The sequence below is a fragment of the Leucoraja erinacea genome, chromosome 2, assembly GCF_028641065.1.
Source record: "Leucoraja erinacea ecotype New England chromosome 2, Leri_hhj_1, whole genome shotgun sequence".
NCBI lineage: Eukaryota > Metazoa > Chordata > Chondrichthyes > Rajiformes > Rajidae > Leucoraja > Leucoraja erinaceus.
The window spans coordinates 116,538,142-116,557,884 of record NC_073378.1 but is presented as its reverse complement, the minus strand read 5'-3'; the positions used below and the strand labels follow the sequence as shown (position 1 = coordinate 116,557,884).

Below are 19,743 nucleotides of genomic sequence, written 5' to 3'. Positions count from 1 at the left end.
TGTGAAATTTCCTTATTTACCCAATGTCCTAATTACCATGTTTGTGTGCCTTTAAACAACTCCCACCAATATTTTCTGTCCATGCCATTTCTTAGACCCACCCAAATTAATTCCACTTCTTGATTTTCCAAGCTAAGTACCTTTCTCTATGTTGTCTTTATCACATCCTTAATTGTCAGATCCAACCCCTTTTGCTTTTCCATTTTCCCTATCTTCATGAAATATTAAGTATTCTGGAATATTTAATTTCAAACTTTATTCACTTTTCAATGGCAGTATTATTATACCTATTTAAGTTTCTTCTCCATGGATTGTCACCTTGTCGTGGTGGAGACGTTTGTGTGGACCTGAGATCCTGAGAGCGGTGCCGTCTGTAAGGTCGGGGGGGAAGTCTCTTACAAAGAGCAATCCAACCAAGAGCTCAACGGTGGAACATGCGGAGGATCTCCAGAGATGTAGCCTGACCTGCCGAGCCACCGCAGCACCCCATGTGCACCCCCGCCGGCACCTAGGGGGCCAAACAACAGCCACTGGACAAGGAGAGAGCCACAGCCGACAGTCCCCAGCTCGCCAGGGAACATCCCTCCCCGGAAGCCAGAGCAGAGCCAAGCTGGAGACAGCACTTCTCCTCGCACCAGCTGCAAGCCTGCGCCGGCGCCCCGCCAGCCCAGGGCCACCCGGACACCTCCGGCCGCCCCCAGACAGGGACGAGACACCCAGGGAGGAGATGGGGGCAGCCCAGCAGCAACAGCGCCCGCAATGCCGGAGGCGCGGCTCGACCCCAAGTACGGACCCCGACCCTATGCAGCAGCAAGATCTCACTCACTTACTGGCATAAAGCAATAAAAACGATAAAATCATCGTAACTTTGTACAATGGAACAATAAATACAACTAATTCATAGTTTGAAAGCAGTATTTTCTTACCTAGAAGAATCAAAGCTGGAAAATACAGATGAAACAATGCTACCAACAATGTTTATGGCGAGTGACCTATGATCTGGGCAAGCGCAATCAGAATACCGAACTCACTTACTAACTTACAAACCTGCACGTCTTTGGGATGAGGGAGGAAATAACAGCCAAAGGAAACCCACACGGCCATAGGAAGAACGTGCAAACCCCACCCAGGCAGCACCCAATGTCAGGATCAAAGCCAGACTGGTATTAATTTTTTTAATTCCAAAAATAAACTTTTATTTAGAATAAAATACATAAAACAGTAACACTGCAAAAACTTTTCATTCGCCGCATGCGTAGATTTATTAGTGCTATGGACACAACGTGCTGGAGTAACAGGTCAGGCAGTAACTCTGGAAAGGATTGTGCGATATTTCATAGAAAATAGGTGCAGGAGGCCATTCGTCCCTTCGGGCCAGCACCGCCATTCATTGTGATCATGGCTGATAGTCCCCAATCAATAACCCGTGCCTGCCTTCTCCCCATATCCCTTGATTCCACTATCCCCCTAGAGCTCTATCTAACTCTCTCTTAAATCCATCCAGTGATTTGGACTCCACTGCTCTCTGTGGCAGGGAATTCCACAAATTCACAATGGGTGAAAAAGTTTTTTTCTCACCTCAGTCTTAAATGGCCTCCCCTTTATTCTAACACTGTGGCCCCTGGGTCTGGACTCGCCCAACATTGGGAAATTTTTCCTGCATCTAGCTTGTCCAGTCCTTTTATAATTTTATATGTTTCTATAAGATATCCCCTCATCCTTCTAAACAAGCCCAGTCTTTTCAATCTTTCCTCATATGACAGTCCCGCCATCCCAGGGATCAATCTCGTGAACCTACGCTGCACTGCCTCAATCACACGGATGTCCTTCCTCAAATTAGGAGACCAAAACTGTACACAATACTCCAGATGTGGTCTTACCAGAGCCCTATACAACTGCAGAAGAACCTCTTTACTTTTATACTCCGATACCCTTCAGTCTCGAGTCGACCCAAAACATCACCCATTCCTTTTCTCCATGATGCTGCCTGACCCACTGAGTTACTCAATCATTATATGTCTATCTTCAGTGTAAACCAGCACTGCAATTCCTTCCTACAGTACATATCCATTAGTGTTATATTCTGTTGTGTTCAACTCGTGTGGCCCCTGAGATGCTCTACTACCCCTCTTCTCGTGTTTTTTTGGGGGGGGGGCGCGGTTTCCAACCGAGCCCTGCCGCCCACCCCCAATGTAAACTAGCATCAAGCCTTGGCTCCGTCCACAATATCCTCCCAACCAAAGATCCTATAGCAATAGGATCTTTGCTCCCAACTATCTCCGTCCTCCTCCAGTATCTTTCTCTACGCTGCGCTTCCCGACGCCTCTATTGCCAGCTTCTCATTGGTTCCTCTACCCGGGGGGGGGGGCTGCGAGCGCGCGAGGCGGCCTTCCATTGGCTGAGAGGAGAGCGAGCGGCCAGTGTGACGCAGCCTGTGCGTAATGACGACGGTGGACGTGGCAACCAAAGGCAACGGCCGAGGAGGTGGGTGGAGGAGAGTGGAGCGAATCATTGGAGGCGAGGAAGCGGAGATGGCGGTGGGCGGGTCGAGGCGGCGCTGACGTTGCCCTAGTCCACGGACCCGGTGATTTCTGTTTTTGGTTCGGGAAACCTCAGCCGCAAAGGGTGACCGATCGATCTTTTAAACAACAGGGCAGCTGAAAGTTGGTCGCCGCAACTCACACGACAATCGAGGCGGAGAGTGAAGAAACTTTCGCCGTGTGTCTGTGTCTGTCTGTGTGTGTGCCGGTCCGGTCCGGTCCACTCCGCTTCCTTCGCCGCGGGGACGGTTGGTTGGTTGGTTGGCAGCGCGAGGACGGACTCGCCAGCATGGGCTCGCGGCGGCGCTGGGACGATGCGCTGCACTTGCTCGCGCTGCTGATGCTGCTGCTCTCGCCGGTCCCCCCGCGGGCACGCGCCCGGAGGGACGCGGAAGTGTACTGCGGAGGTGAGCGAGCCGGCCGTCTGCGGCTACTGTGGTGGTGGTGGTGGTGGTGGTGGGGGTGGTGGTGGTGGTGGTGGTAGTGGTGGTGGTGGTGGTGGTGGTGGTGGTAGTAGTAGTGGTAGTGGTGGTGGGTCGCCCTGTTGGCGCGGTGGACTTGGTAGCAGCCGGCATAAATGTAGGAACACTGTTTATAGAGACACGGGGAACTGCAAATGATGATTTATCAAACAGCACACAAAACGAAAGGGTAAAAAACTGTATAAACAAGGAACAAGATGCTATTTTACTAAGAAAAAACACAGTGCTGAAGTATAAACAGTAGAAGCTACAAAAGCTAATGGGTGGATAAAACAGAGCTGGAGTAAAACATTGCAAGAAATTGCAGATGCTAGTTTACCGAGGAAAGACATAAAATAACTGAGAAATGTTACATGTTCCTTTTCTCCAGAGATGCTGTCTGACCCACTGAGTTATTCCAGCATTTTGTGTCCATCTTATGTATAAACTAACATCTGCAGTTCCTTTCTAGACATTTTGCTTGCTCCACTGTGAAATCTCCTTAAGGTATGCTTACTTTGAAGAAGTTATCTTCCCGTCTGAAAAAGTTCTGAACCGAAACGTCACCGATTCCTTTTCTACAGAGACGCTGACCTGACTTCTCTATTGTGTCTATCTTTGACATAAACCAGCATCTGCAGTTCCTTCCTACACAAGTAACTCAGTGGGTCGGACAACAGTGGGTCTGAAGAAACATGGATAAGTGACGTTTTGGGGCGGGATCCTCCTTCCAAAGTGTCCCATTGAAGTCATGGTTTTCAGACTCCTTCCCGATGGCATGAGTGAATTGAGTGGTGGAGTATCTCTTCTTGGGGGCAAGTTGTTTTTATTAACGCGTAGGTTAAGGACTGGAGAACATAGCCCTGACCTGAAACGGCACCTGTCCATGTTCTCCAGAGAGGGACACAACGTGCTGGAGTAACTCACAAGGTTAGGCAGCATCTCTGGAGAACATATAACAATTACAGCATGGAAACAGGCCATCTCGGACCTTCTAGTCCGTGCAGGACACTTACTCTCATCTAGTCCCATCTACCTGCACTCAGACCATAACCCTCCATTCCTTTCCCGTTCATATACCTATCCAATTTATTTTTAAATGATAAAATCGAACCTGCCTCCACCACTTCCACTGGAAGCTCATTCCACACAGCTACCACTCTCTGAGTAAAGACGTTCCCCCTCATGTTACCCCTAAACTTTTGTCCCTTAATTCTCAATTCATGTCCTCTTGTTTGAATCTTCCCTACTCAATGTAAAAAGCTTATCCACGTCAACTCTATCTATCCCTCTCATAATTTTAAAGACCTCTATCAAGTCCCCCCTTAACCTTCTGGATAGATGATGTTTTGGTGTCGGGCTTCTTCGGACTGTTCTCTGGAAACGCTGCCTGACCTGCTTTGTTATTCTACCATTTTGGGTTTTTTTGTAAGTCGGCATCTGCAGTTCCTTGTAACTGAGAAGTGAGGTGGGTGTCAGGAAGAACTTTGATTCAAAGCGAGATTACGATTTTGAATTCACTAACTCTGAGGATTTAAAATCACCATGACCCGCCCCTTCAAATGGGATAAAAATAGTATTTGCTGGTGATAATCAACAAGTCGAGCAGCATGACTTCAACAGAACTGGATAAGTGAGAAATCGGTATTTTAAAGTCACAAAGAAAGGTGGGGTGGTGAGAACGTGGGGAATGGCTGTGATGGGGTGGAAACTTAAATTGTTTAGATGACACAATTGTTTGGCCAATTTTGTAGAGCTGCAGGGGAAGAGAGGGTGTGGGACTTGTGGGGCTACTCAACTTGGAGCTAGCTGAGAGTCATAAAGTTATACAATGAAAATGGGCCTTGCATCCAAACCCATCCATTGAGTCAATAAGCGAGTTTGGTATTCTGAAAAACGCAAGGAATCATGGGATTTGTTAAAGGTCACTCGCGATATACATTCTCGGCTACTGTGCTAATGCATGTATACAGACCTCTGTTTCATCCATAGTCAGGATCGAACCCGGATCTCCGGCGCTGCAAGCACTGTTGAATTGTTTACAGCCAGCGGGGCGAAGAAGCGTTAACTCCAGCTCAACTCTGCCTGTCCCGCCGGGTTAACCAACAGCCCTGGACTGACTGGACACTGGCCAGGGGCAGTGGACTTACCGCTTCTTCTCCACGCTGGCTGTAAGCCTGGGCCGCCACTGCAACGGGCCAGTAACAATTCAAGCCAGAGACCCTGGTTTGATCCTGACTACGGATGAAATGCAGGTCTGTATTCATGCAGCAGCACAGCTGCCGAGAATGTTTATCGGGAGTGGCCTATGACCTGGGCATGCGCAGTCAGAATATCAAACTCGCTTATTGTATTTAATTGTCATGTGTACTGAAAACGGAATAAGTAGAAGCGTGACTGCGACGTTTTTAAAGTTCAAAATGGCAATAACCTGTAAAATATAAGATCAATACGAAAGCATCTCATTCACCCTCTACAATCCCCTAGTCCCCTCCTACATTATCCTCACTCTCCCCACCCTCCACCAAACATCCTCTGCTCCCTCCCTCCCCTCCTCTCCTCCCCTCCCTTCCCTCTTCCCCATATCCTCCTCCATCCCGCAGCACTCCCTCCCTCTCCTCTTCACCCTCCCTCTTCTTTCCCCTCTCCACCTCCCCTACTCCCTCCCTGTCCTTTCCCCTACTGTCAGTCACTCTCCCTCCTTAACCCCTCTCCCCTCCCAACCCCCCTCTCCCTCTATCCTTGATGATGTCGGGGTCCTTGATGATGTCAGCCTTTTTGAGGCAATGACTGCGATAAACCCCTCGATGGTGGGGAGCTCAGAGCCGATGATGGGCAGTGGTCACAACTTTCTGCAGTCTTTTCCGCTCCTGGACGCTCAAGTTGCAGAACCAAGCCACGATGCAACCAGTCAGCATGCTCTCTACTGTGCACCTGTAGAAGTTTGAGAGGGTCCTCTTTGACATGCCGACTCTCCGTAATCTTCTCAGGAAGTGGAGGAGCTGATGTGCTTTCTTTATAATTGTATCAGTGTGCCGGGACCAGGAAAGATCTTTGGAAATATGCACGCCCAGGATTTTGAAGTTCTTGACCCATTCCACCATGATATAAACGGGATTGTATGTCCTTATGTTTAAGAAGGAACTGCAGATGCTGGAGAATCGAAGGTTACACAAAAAAGCTGGAGAAACTCAGCGGGTGCAGCAGCATCTATGGAGCGAAGGAAATAGGCAACGTCTGAAGAAGGGTTTCGGCCCGAAACGTTGCCTACTTCCTTCGCTCCATAGATGCTGCTGCACCCGCTGAGTTTCTCCAGCTTTTTTGTGTAACCTTGTATGTCCCTATCCTACCCCTTCCAAAGTCCACAATCAGTTCCTTGGTTTTGCTGGTGTTGAGAGCCAGGTTATTGTGCTGGCACCATTTGGTCAATCGGTTGATCTCACTTCTATACTCTGGCTCGCCACCATCAGTGATTCGTCCCACAACAGTTGGCGAACTTGATGATGGAGTTTGCACTATGTCCAGCTACACTGTCTTGAGTATAGAGTGAGTACAGCAGAGGGCTGAGCATTGAGGTGCTCCTGTGCTTATTGTTAACGAGGATGACACATTTCCACCAATACGGACAGACTGTAGTCTGTGGATGAGGAAGTTGAGGATCCAATTGCAGAGGGATGCGCAGAGACCCAGATCTGAGAGCTTGGTAAGCAACTTGGAGGGGAAGATGTTGTTAAATGGCGAGCTGTAGTCAATGAGTAGCAGCCTGTCATACGAGTGTTTGTTGTCCAGAGTGGAGTGGAGAGCCAGTGAGATCGCATCCACCGTTGATCTGTTGTGGCGGTAAGCGAACTGCAGTGGGTCGAGGTTCTTGTCGAGATTGTAGTTGATATGCGCCATAATCGACCTCTCAAAGCACTTCATCACCACAGACATTGGTCATTGAGGCACGTCACCTTGCACTTCTTGATGCCCTTTTAAAGCAGCTGGGAACCTCAGACCTCAGAAGTGAGAGGGTGAAAATGTCCGTAAAAACTCCAGCCAGTTGGTCCGCATAGGTTTTTAGAACACAGCCGGGTATACCATCAGGGCCAGGCGCTTTGCAAGGTTTCACCCCCCTGAAGGATCTTCTGACGTCGGCCTCTGTGACTGTGACTGAAATACCTTCACGTTGAATGGGGACTCGGGAAGGCTCATCAGTGTTCTCCCTATGAAAGCGTGTGTAAAACCCATTGAGCTCGTTATGGAGTGATGCTTCACTGACAATTGAGCTGCTTCCTGATTTCGCCTTGTAGGAGATGATGGCATTCATGCCCTGCCACAGTTGCCGAACATCCGTCTCATCCTCCAGCTTGGAGCAGAAGTCCCTTTTGGCCTTCTTGATGGCCTTGCCAAAATCTTATCTGGACTTCTTGTAGAACTCCGCATCTCCAGACGTGAATGCCCGGGATCTGGACTTCAGAAGAGCGCGATTCATTCAAGGCTTTTGGTTAGGAAGGTTTTTGTTGGGACGCAGTCTCATTCTCTTTTCCCTTTTCAATGTCTTGGTGCATTGCTGAATTATGAAATTGTCCCTGCCCTTGAGCTCACTGCTACTTTTTGCAACATTGTGGTAATTGTTCCCTAAAGTCTGCCTAACTGCCAAATAATCAGTTAACCTTGCACTACAGAATCGAAAATAGCCTGTTTATTGGCTTTTCAATATACAGGGGTACTGCAAAACAAATTTGCAGTTCCCTTAAATGACTACTGCTGATTTGGTTTGCCTAATCTATGTGCAGATTCAAGGTCCCCCATGGATATATTATCATGGTTACACGCATTTCTTGTATCCTGATTTACAGGATGCCCCACATTACCACTATTACTTTGGGCCTGGCCTGTATGCAATTCCCAGCAATGCTTTCTCTTCCTGAATGTTCATTTGGTCAGTTGATTTTTGAGCTAAGATCCTTCCATTGGATCCTAGTTCATGATCTTCCTGATGATATCTATTGTTATGAATGTATAACCATATTTATAATTTTGTGGTGGCTTCCTTGGGTAATCTTGGGAGTATCTTGCTTTAAACAAAGCCTTCAGCTTGTGCACTATATTAACATAAAATCCCAAAAGGAGGCTGTTGCACCTTTTCTAACATTGGAAAAGTTAATATTCTTCTTCCCCTGGAACCTTCCCTCCATCAGCATTTGTTATTTTGCACGTTGTCTTAGACCTGTGTTTTCTGGTTTCTTATCCATCCACTAATTAAACAATTATTCCCATAGTGGTTTCTCTTAATTTCTGTTTAATTTTTATTGAAAATAAATCTGTATCGTGCAATGTTGACGAATGTTCTGCTTGGAGGCAAAGGAACACTGGCCTGGGCACAGTTTTCTTTATAGGTTTTACTGGTGCTTAGATAGTCAAAACTATATTAATGCACCATTTGCAGATCTTGAGAACTTTTTATTTTTTTATTTAGTTATTATTTATATTTTTATTAGAAGCAGTGTACAAGATACAAGATAGATTTATTAATCACATGTGCCAGATGGCACAGTGAAATGAAATTCCCATACAGCCATACAATAAAAAAGGGACACAACACACTACAGGGTTTGACATAAAACATCCCCACACAGCAGAATCAAAGTTTCCCATTGTGTGGGAAGGCACCAAAGTCAGTCTCTTCCTCCATTGTTCCCCGTGGTCAGGGCCTCCCCGTGCCCTCCGCAATTGCTGCTATGGGCGGCCCGATGTCCAGGACCGCTCGCCGGGGTGTTGTAAGTCCGACGTCGGGGCTGCGGTACGTCCTCAGCGGTGTGGACACCAGAGTTGGCCCCCTCCTACTGGAGTCGGCGGCTTCCAAAGTCCGCAGGCCGCGCCGGGTGGAGACTGCTGCTGGAGACCCTCTGCAAGGCGCCCCAGGACTCCACGATGACGGTCAGCGCCGCCCGCTCTGATTTTCCTGCTAAGACAAGTCTCATATCTTCAAGATGTAGCGTTTCAGACATGTTTGTAATCCACATTTTTAGAGTTGGGGAGATGTATTTTTCCAAAATTTATGTATACGTTTTTTCGCCATTGTCGGGCCATAATTAAGGAAACGTCTTTGAAATATTGATGGCTCAGAGCAGGCTCCTGCTGTTCCGAAAATAATCAGTTCTAAATGGGGGTTCAGTTTTGTTTTTAATAATTTTGAGAACATTTCAAAGATTTCTTTCCAAACGTTATGGAGTTTTATGCAAGAGGCAAAGGAGTGTGTTATAGTTGCTTCTTGAGAGAGACATTTGTTGCAAATAGGAGATACATTTGAAAAAATCTTATTCCGTTTAGTTTTTGAGTAGTAGTCTGTGGAGTATTTTGAATTGAATTAAAATGTGCCTAACATTAATCGAACAATTATGTATATATAAGAGATATTTTTCCCATCTGTCTTTGGAGATTTTTAGGCCTAATTCCTCTTCCCATTCTCTTCTAATTACGTCTGACGATGGGATTTCTATATTTAGAAGGATATTGTCCAAGTATGATATTAGATTGTTTGTGACAGAATTTCTATTCATACCTTCGTCTAATATATCTGGCAGCGGAGTTTGATAATCGTGGGTATATGTTTTCAAATCTCAAATTTGAAGATATTTAAAATATTGATTACCTTTCAGATTGTATTTCGACTGTAATTTCTGGAATGATAGGTGGCTTCCCATCTCGTACAAATCTCCAACCTTTTTCATTCCTAGTCTTTCCCAATAAATAAACATTTTATCTATAATAGATCGCTTGAACCATGGGTTATTAGCTATTGGTGAAAGAAGAGATAGATTTCTTAGTTTAAAAGTAGATTTTACTTGTCTTCAAATTCGTAAAGTGCTGTGAATAATCTGATTTTTCTCATAAATTGTGTTCTTCAACTTTATTGGGAGAGAAGGATCGCGCCTATATTAAAAGGCAGGCAATACTCTCTCTCCATTACTAACCAGTCTACCTGTTGGCATGCGTTATCCAACCAGCAAATTACATTTTTAATAATTGCTGCCCAATAGTAGTATAAGAAATTGGGGAGCGCCAATTCGAAATTTTCCTGTTTTGTAATTTGAAATAATCTAATAACTCTTGCAGATAAAATTTGGTTTAGTTTAAATTTCAATATTGCTATCGTTGTGTTTATCTATAGTTGGATTTTTTGCGTTTTCTAAATTTGTGTGAGTACATTATATTAAAAAGACATCGCAAATCATTAAATTAATGTCTCTTGGGTATGAACCCCGTTTGATCCGAATATATTAATTTATTAACGTATTTGCTTAATCTTCTTGCCAAAGTTTTCGCTAATATGTTCTGATCTCTATTTAGTAGGGCATTTGCTCTGTATGGAACGGGGTCATCTAGATCTTTATCTTTTTTGGGTATAAGTGTGATAGTTGATTGAGCTAGCGGGTGTGGTAATTTCGTTCTTTAAATGCATATGTATAAAGCTTGTGTAAACGTGGTGAAATTACCTCGTGAAGTCTTTTATAAAATTCATCACTGAACCCGTCTGGTCCCGGTGTTTTACTGTTCTTCAGTGAATTTATTGTTTCTTCTATTTCTTTGATTGGCACCTGTGCTCCTAATTCCTCTTGTTCCAGTGGGTTAAGTGTTGGAAGATTACAGTTGTCCAGAAAGTTTGTAATTTTACTGCTGTCTGTTGATATTTTGGATGTATATAAATTTTGATAAAATTGGGCAAATCTTCCGTTAATGTCTTTGGGCAGCATTAACAATTCACCTTTATCTGATTTGATTTTTAGAATAGTCTGATCGTTTTCAACTTTTTTCAACTGACGTGCCTAAAGTTTGTGTGGCTTGTCGCCAAATTTGAAATTTTCCTGTTTTGTAATTTGAAATAATCTAATAGCTCTTGCAGATAAAATTTGGTTTAGTTTAAATTTCAATATTGCTATAGTTGTGTTTATCTATAGTTGGATTTTTTGCGTTTTCTAAATCGTTGTCTAATCTGTTCTTCTAGTTGCAATTGTTCAGTCCTATTATTTATATTTTGAGAAGCTTGGTATGAAATAATAGAACCTCTAATAAGCGCCTTAATAGATTCCCATAAATAGGGAGGGTGAGATATCTTGGGGTATCATTGGTCTCAAAGAAAAGTTCCATCTGTTGTTTTAAATATTTACAACCATTCGGATTGTTTAGTATTTGAGGATTAAACCTCCAAAACGATATTTTTATTGAACATTCCTTCTAGTTCTAAGGAGAAGGATAGCGGAGAATGATCAGAAATTACACTATTATGATATTTAAGGTTCGTTGTAAAGGGGATTAATTTTGTGTCCACTAGGAAATAGTCTATACGTGTATAGGTTTTATGTACTGATGAATAAAAGGAGTATTCTCTCGTGCAGGGTTTGCAGTCCTCCATACATCTGTTATATTTGTATTTTTTATGTATGTATTTAAAAGTTCACTAGATTTTGATTTTATGTTAAGTCTCTTTTGTCGGGCAGATTTATCAAGGTATTGATCCAGAATGCAATTGAAATCTCCCCCGATTATCATGTTTTGGTGATTGAACTCAGAGATTATATTCAGGATTTTATTAAAGAATTGCGGGTTATCAAAATTAGGAGCATAAATATTTACCATGGTGAGTGGAGTAGAGTGTATCTCTCCAGAGACTATAACATTCCTCCCCTCTTTGTCTGAGATGGTATTTTTATGTTTAAATGATATGCCTTTATGAATTATAATTGCGGTACCCCTGGATTTAGAGAGATAGGAGGAGTGATATGTTTGACCGATCCAATTTGCCTTCAGCCTGGTCTAAGCTTGAACTTTCAGATGTGTTTCCTGTAGAAATATTATATCGGCATTGAGTAATTTTAATCGGGCAAGAATCTTACCCCTTTTAATTGGCTCATTAGCGCCCCTTATATTCCTGCTACAAAACATAATTCCTCCAATTTTCTTTTGAGGGTCGTCTTGCATTGTAAGTTACATTGGTTCCTTTATTTCAGATGGTGCAACACAATATCTCAAGCTTCTGGGTGTTGGGTGGGTGCTCCCAGCTGCTGAACTCTGTAGGTATATCCCATGAAAATGTGCCCTAAAAAGAAAAATCAAAAAAAGTGCGAAATAACATAAATGATATGAAAAAACTATTTAAAAATACTGTGTGGAAAAAAAACACCTAATGGTGGAAGAAAAATTAATGTAACCTTCCGTAGGTGTAAAATTACATTAAACTCCGTTCCCTTTGAACAAGTATTATGAATAAGAAAGAGCAGGTCAAAATCGGGTAATATATTCAAAGAGAAAACGAGCAAACGTACTATAATTAGTTCCTCTGATATCTTAAACTGAATAAGTATTTACTATTTAATTACTGTATTTAACTTGGAAGACAAATCCCAATATATTTGAGTAAGAATCAGCTGGCTGGAAGGGGTTAACCAAGAATACAGTCTTGGCTGGCTGCCATCTGTTTTACTCCCTTCCAGCTTGGGTGATTCTTTGTCGGTTTGGCCTGGGCATATCTGAGAATTTGTCCACCCAAATCGATTAAACATAGTTTAGTATATCAATCCAATAAATTTTAACTAGAGATCATAGATCTAAAGAATATTCAATATTGGCTTTAAAAAGGAATTAATCATTGTTAGGTTATGATATTGCATTTTAGATTAAGATACATGAGTTAGTCCAATTAGTTATGTGTTAGTATAAAATTAATTATATCTTTTTGTTAGTGGATAAATATATATATATATATATATAAATAAAGACATAAATAAATATATATAAATATATATAAGGTATACATCAGCAAAGCCGTGATATTTAACTTATTCTTTAGTGTCCTTTTTTGGGTCTAGTGCGTATTTAAATGCTTCTTCTGGATCAGTAAAGAAATGCTCCAAGTCATTATATGTGACCCTCAGTTTAGCAGGATATATTATACCATATCTTAGGTTTGGAATTCCTTTAAGAATCAGGCAGGTCTTTGTAAAGAGGGCACGTTTCTTCGCCACTTCTGCTGGATAGTCTCTGAAGAATCTTACAGTTTCTCCTTCGAACATCAGATTTTTCCCGAGTGCTATTTTCTTCATAATGTCTTCAAGAACTGCTATGTCATGAAGTTTCAGGATAATCTGTCTTGGTGGGGCTCTTGCCCTCAAGTATGCTCTCTGAACTCTGTGTGCAACATCTACTTTCGGTTTTTCAGACAGCTTGGATACTTGTTGAAGTAGGTTGGCAGTGAAATCTCGAGGGTCTATTCCAGTTTGCTTCCCCTCTTTCACTCCAACTATCCTTAAGTTCTGCCGTCTGGACCGAGCTTTGAAATCGAGGCATTTGTCGGTCATTCTGGCCAGTTGCCCAGAAACTCGGTCTAGATCTTCTTTCATTCTCTTCATCACTTCACACATATCCTTAGTCACAGTTTCCAGATCTTTAATAGCATTGTTTTGTTCTGTAGAAGTAGTGAGAACGGACTCCTTTTTTTTTTTTATTGCAATCTTCTTCGACCCGTTCAATTTCCTCTCTTAGATCGGTATCTACTTCTTCAATACGGTCCTGTAGAGTACCAACTTTATCGACAATATCCTTATTCTCGACATCCAATCTTGTTTCTAACTTTCCCAACTGGGATAACAGCAGGGAAATCTCTTTATGCAACATATCAGCAAAGTCCTTTGTCACAGCTTCTCTTGGAGATTGTTCTTGTTCTTTTACTTTTGCTTCCATATCAGCAATAAGTCCTTCAGTTTCTTCTTCTTCAGATCATTCTGGAGTTGTTTGAGGTGTTTTCTCCAACTCTTGAGTGAGCCGGAGTCTGGTTAGAGATCTTGTCAGAGGTCGTTTAGGTAAATTGCGTTTTGTCTTTTAAAAGTCCCGGTATCCCCGTTAGTTTGTGGAGATTTATGATGACGTCACTTACTCGAGTGTTTTTGAATCGGTCACGTTTTCTTTTACAGGCTTTTGTAGCGCATTTTTCGGGAACAAAGCTAAATGCAGCGCCTCTTACTGCTCCATGGCGCCACCGGAAGTTCCGATCTTGAGAACTTTAAACAAGACAACTAACTATCTTGTCAACAGTCAGATAATAGAATAGTTACAAGGCTGTGATCTAGTCTTTGTAAATTGTAATCGGGAATTCTCTTTGAAAATCGATACAGAAAACAAAATATAAAGGTTGGTAATGGAGATGGTGGGTTGGGGCAGAGGAAGAAGAAATAACAAACATATTTTAAAAATAAAACAATATATTCGTAAGACTTTCTTAACATTTCTGTCTTTGGCCTTCTACTCCATTCCAAAGCAGCTCAAGTAAGCTTGAGGAACAACACATCTCGCAACTTGACATATTGCCACTGCAAGACTTCACAATTAATTTGATAACTTCATCTTAAACCAGTCTTGTGTCTCATTTTCAGCATTCAATGTTTCTTCTAATATTTCATGTTTCATTTATATGCTCCTTATATACACCTTCTCTAGTCGGGTCTTAATTTGTATGATCCTTCACTACCCTATTTTGGCTGGCATCCTATCACTGGTATCATTCATTGGCCCTTGGATTCCAATCTAACCCACCCCTTCACTTTCATTCGCTTTAGATCCTTCACCGGCCAATACCCCCCCATCCTGAGCGTGCATGCGCCATGCACGCAGCATAACAAAACCTGCCTCTGCAATCTAAAACATGTTTGAATTTTAACTTTCCCAGTTCTGATGAAAGGGCATCAAACTAAAAAGTTAACTGTTTCTCACCCCACAGATGCTGCTTGACAATTTCTGACTCTGTTTTTATTATGATTCCTCTCCTCTGCTGGAGAAATCAGACAGCATCTTCCAGTGATTTTCTATTTATTTATTAAAAGGAAGGTTCATCTTTTTATGAACAAACAAAACAGAAGGGAAATGATATATGAAATTTATCTTTACAGCTTGTCAACAGCAAACTTTTCTTTAAATCGTCATGGTAAAATAAGTTATTCTAAATACAGATAAATATAGTTTCAAAATCATGCATGGGGAAACAAAGGAGAGAGAGCAAGATAATTTAGTTGCGTGTGTGGGCTCTGATCTCTTCTCACGGGGCAGAAGAAATGCTAGGCTGATAAAAGTGATAATGGATAAGAGAGAGGCTATAATTCTGTGAATTACTGCCATGGAAATTAATTTATTGGTGTAAATATGGAAATTTTACCTCTGCAAGCTGAAGCGATTCTAGGTTTAATCTACAGATTTTGGGTCGAAGATGGAAATTTGATCCCATTATAAACAAAGCAATACAAAAATTATCATCAATCTTATGATTTCTTGCTCCTATTTTATTTTATCCATTCCTTGTGTGCTGATAATGTTAAGTTTAACACTTTGTTTACCACTACATCATAGAGTAAACCCACGAAAAGCAACTTGGCCAGACGGAGTTCCTGACCATGTCCTTCGTAGCTGTGCTGGCCAGGTAGCGAGAGTATCCGCGGACATATTTGTTCTTTCCCAACTCTGTTCTGAGGTACCTTCCTGCTTGAAGAAGGCCACCAAAGAAAAGCAAGACCTCATGCCTAAACAACTACCATCCAGTGACATCCACCATCATGAAATGTTTTGAGAGGCTAGTTATGGAATCCCTGCTGCCACAACAGGTCCACGGTCGACGCCATCGCCATATCCGTACACTCATCGCTGGAACACCTGGATAAGAAAGACACCTACATCAGGCTCCTACTCACAGACTTCAGCTCTGCCTTTAACACCATTATACCATCCAAGCTCAGCACCAAACCCTTTGGACGGTGTCAGCAGCCATCTCTGCAACTGGATCCTCAACTTCCTGACCAACGGACCCCAATTAGTGAGCCTAGGAGACAAATCATCCTCTACGATAATCCTCACCACTGGTGCTCCGCACAGACGCATTCTCAGTCCCCTTTAATCCTTGTACACCCACGACTGTGCAGCCATGGACAAATCAAATTCAATTTTCAAATTTGTAGACATCATCACCATTGGGATGGATATCAAATAATAATGAGGTGGAGTACAGGAAGGAGATTGAGAACTTCGTGTCCCAGTATTGAGACAACCTTTCAATGTCAGCAAGACAAAGGAGATGGTGATCGACTTCAGGAAGTGAAGCGGTACACATACTCTAGTTTGCCATGACGGTGCCGAAGTAGAGATAGTTGAATACTTCCAATTTCTAGGAGTCAGTATCACCAGCAACTTCTCCTGGATCACCCATATTGAAGCAACGACCAAGAAAACACACTGACGACTCTACTTCCTTAGAAGGCTTAGGAAGTAAGGTATGTCCCGACAACTCTTATCGACTTCTACAGATGAGCCATAGAAAGCATTTTATCCGGATGCATCACAGCTTGGTTGGGGAACAGCTCCATCCAGGACGGCAAGAAATTGCAACGAATTGTGGACACAGCCCGACCATCACACAAACCAACCTCCCTTCCATTGACTTCATTTATACCTCATGCTGCCTCAGCAAGGCCAGCAGCGTAATCAAATGCTGTACCATTGATGTTGATTGGGGCGGGTACTCCACCATCCATCCTGAAGTCAATAACTAGCTCCTTCATTTTATTGAATTTGAAGGAGAGGTTATTGTCTTGACACCTTGTGTCTCTAAGTTCTCTATCTCCGTCCTGGATTTCGTGTTGTTCCTGATTTGGCCCACCACAGGATGAGTTCATTATTTCAGCTGACATTCTTGCAATTTTATTGGCATATTTAGTTTTTTCAATACATTAATTGAATATTTTGATAATTTTGGCAATCATTTCTTATCATTATATTAGTAGATGAAGTATTCAACACCTTCAAATCTAGATTATCTGTATTAGCATTTGGAAATGACATAACCTGGATTATTTGAACTATTCTGTACATTGATAGTAATGAAGTAGTACTGTATGGACAGGCCCTTCGGGCTCAACTTGTCCATGCTGACCAATGTGCCTGCCTGAGCTGGTCCTAATTGCTTGTATTTGGCCCACATCCTCCTAAACCTTTCCTTCCATGAACATGTTCAAATGTCTTAAATGTTGTGAATGGTATTGATTTATTATTGTCACGCATTTACCGAGTTACAGTGAAAACTGTTGTTTGCATGCTATCCACTCAAATCATATTATACACAGCAGAGTCCAGCTGTACACAAATACGGGTAGCACAAGCAGAAAAATACCAAAGTGTAGAACATTGTATTACAGCATTAGAGATTTACAGTTACAAAGTAAAACTCCCAAGATCTGCAATGAGGAGGGTTGGAAGATCAGGACTACACCCTATCCTAAGGGCGGACTGTTCAGTAGTCTGATAACAGAAGCAAAGAAGCTGATTCTGAATCTGGTAGTACATATTTTAAGTTTATTATGAATCACTGCCCAATGGGTGGAAGCTTATCAACATCTTTATTATTTTATATAGTAGTGTTTGGTTTAGTTTTGCTGATGATCAGTGTCCTTTCAGCCTTCATTCTGTTTCATATTTAACACATGACTTAATTTGCGCCCCTCTGCCCCTAAAGTGCTGCTTGACCTACTGAGTTCCTCCAGCGGCTCTCCTTTTGCTCCAGAAAAAAAAATCAATAGGGACAGAAAAGTTTCCCTATCCACATATGCTATCTGACCTGCTGAGTTTTTTCCAGTATCCTCAATTTTTTTAATTTTTTTGATTTTCAAGGAGGTGCGTTCATATAACGTTAATTGTATCTCATCACATGCAACTGCTCTTCCCTGCTACGTCCAAAAGCAGAATAAATGGTGCTGAATTTCACAGTTAAAATTCAGTTACGAAAGCAGTGGTAATTTTTTTTTTTTAATGTGATGAAATACCTCAGATATACATAGCCTTCATTAAAGCCATTTGGAATACTATATTGACTTTTAGGAATCTCACCTTGTAACAGATGTATTCACCTTGGCAAGCAGATCGACCAGAGCTTGAAGGATTTAAAGAATACAATGAGAGAGTTTTAAATGGTGTTGGCTTCCAGATGGAAAGTTGTGGTAAATAATTAATTTGTTGTGCGAAAAGGAGCATGTGTGCTGCCTGCAATCGGTATTTGCATAGGAAGCAATGACCTAGAAAAGAGCAAAATATGTTGTACAATGTGCAAAGCTATGTCTGAGATTGGAGCTCAAAGGCTGAAAAATAGTCTTGAATACTGCCAATCTACTGGGTAGATTAGATGTGGACTTTATTATGGAATACACTTTATGGAGTGTGGGGAGTGGGAAACTTTTTTTAAAAAGGGATAGGTTTCACTTGAATTAATACACCGCTGATCCCTTATGCTAGGGGTGGGAACCTGCAGCCTTCTAGGCCATTAAGTGCGGCCTTTTGAATGAATCCAAATTTTGTAGAACAAATCCTTTTATTTTTATTAATATGTTTTTTATTCGTCTTTTAAAAATGTTTTAATCTTAAAATGAACGTATTTAAAATACCAAAGATTAAAAAGATTCAACGAAATAATCCTCCCCAACTGACTAGAGTTAGATAGAGCTCTAGGATCTAGTGGAATCAAGGGATATGGGGAGAAGGCAGGCACGGGTTATTGATTGGGGACAATCAGCCATGATCCCAATGAATGACGATGCTGACTTGAAGGGCCGAACGACCTCGTCCTGTACCTATTTTCTATGTCTAATTCATTAAAAGGTTAGTTAACTTTAGAATTAACAATTTTTTTCATTTTCTTGACGTTCGTACATAGTAGTTAGATTTTTACAAAATAATGTTCATTTTGAAGTATATCTAATTGAAGTTTCTTGGATGCGGCCTTATTAGATACAGCTAACTTAATGCGGCATTCCAACATGAAAAGGTTCCCCACCCCTGCCTTATGGTAAGGATAACCAGCCCAGAAGAAGGCAAATTGAGGCTTCTCTAGCGGATGTGGTTGGAGACTATTTAAATTACATAGGTGAAGAGAAAACAAATTGATTACGAAAGATCTTAAAATGATTTGGGAACATATGATTAACACATCATAACATTGGAACAATAGAAAAATAATACTTGTAATAATGATAAAGAGTTTGTAGCAACTTGTGTCCATTCATTTCTTCTACCTGAATAGCACAATCTCCTTTGTAATAGCAACTCATCTAACCTACCCCTTGACTCTTCAGGCATGTTGCTGGTGTCTTCCACTGTTATGACTGACATAAAAAACCTTTTTCAATTCACCTGCCATTTCTTTATTCCCCATTACTACTCATTTTCCAATGCCCACTCTTGCTTTACTTTTATTGTTAATTTATCTGAAAAAACTTGCTGTCCTCTTATATCATTGGCCAACTTCATATTTCACCTTTTCGCACAACACCTTCCACACTGGCCTATCGTGCCGGGGATACGTCCGTGCCCGGGTGCGGTTAGAAAGGGAATACGCCCTGTCCACAGGCACCGTGAGAGAGTTCCGGGACCGCTGGGCTCCCCAGGGTGTTGAATGTATCCTTGATAAGGATTGTATCATAGTTGTATAGTAGTTTACTATGGATATATGTTTGTATTGTATTATGGTGGTGGGTTCTGGCTTGTTTTATTGTAGTGTAAATATTATTTTTTAATAATTGAATCTATTTTTTGATTTAAAAACAAAACAAAAACACTGGCCTGCCATGTGGGACCTTGTGAAATGGCCTTACTAAAGTCCATATAGATAATGTGAACTGCTCTGCCCTCATCAATTTATTTGGTAATGGAAATGTTCAGGAAAACCTTGAGACACG

At 42.0% G+C, this 19,743-nt stretch overlaps 1 protein-coding gene across 1 annotated transcript in view; it reads left to right on the top strand.

Moving 5' to 3' along the window:
- Nucleotides 1-2,484: 2,484 nt before the first annotated feature.
- Nucleotides 2,485-19,743, top strand: part of cnpy1 (canopy FGF signaling regulator 1) — a 48,948-nt gene continuing 31,689 nt past the window's right edge. Inside the window, exon 1 of the mRNA XM_055664306.1 lies at nucleotides 2,485-2,947. Within this exon, the coding sequence (XP_055520281.1) occupies nucleotides 2,830-2,947 (118 nt within the window). The 5' untranslated portion in view covers nucleotides 2,485-2,829. The remainder of the gene's footprint in view (nucleotides 2,948-19,743) is intronic.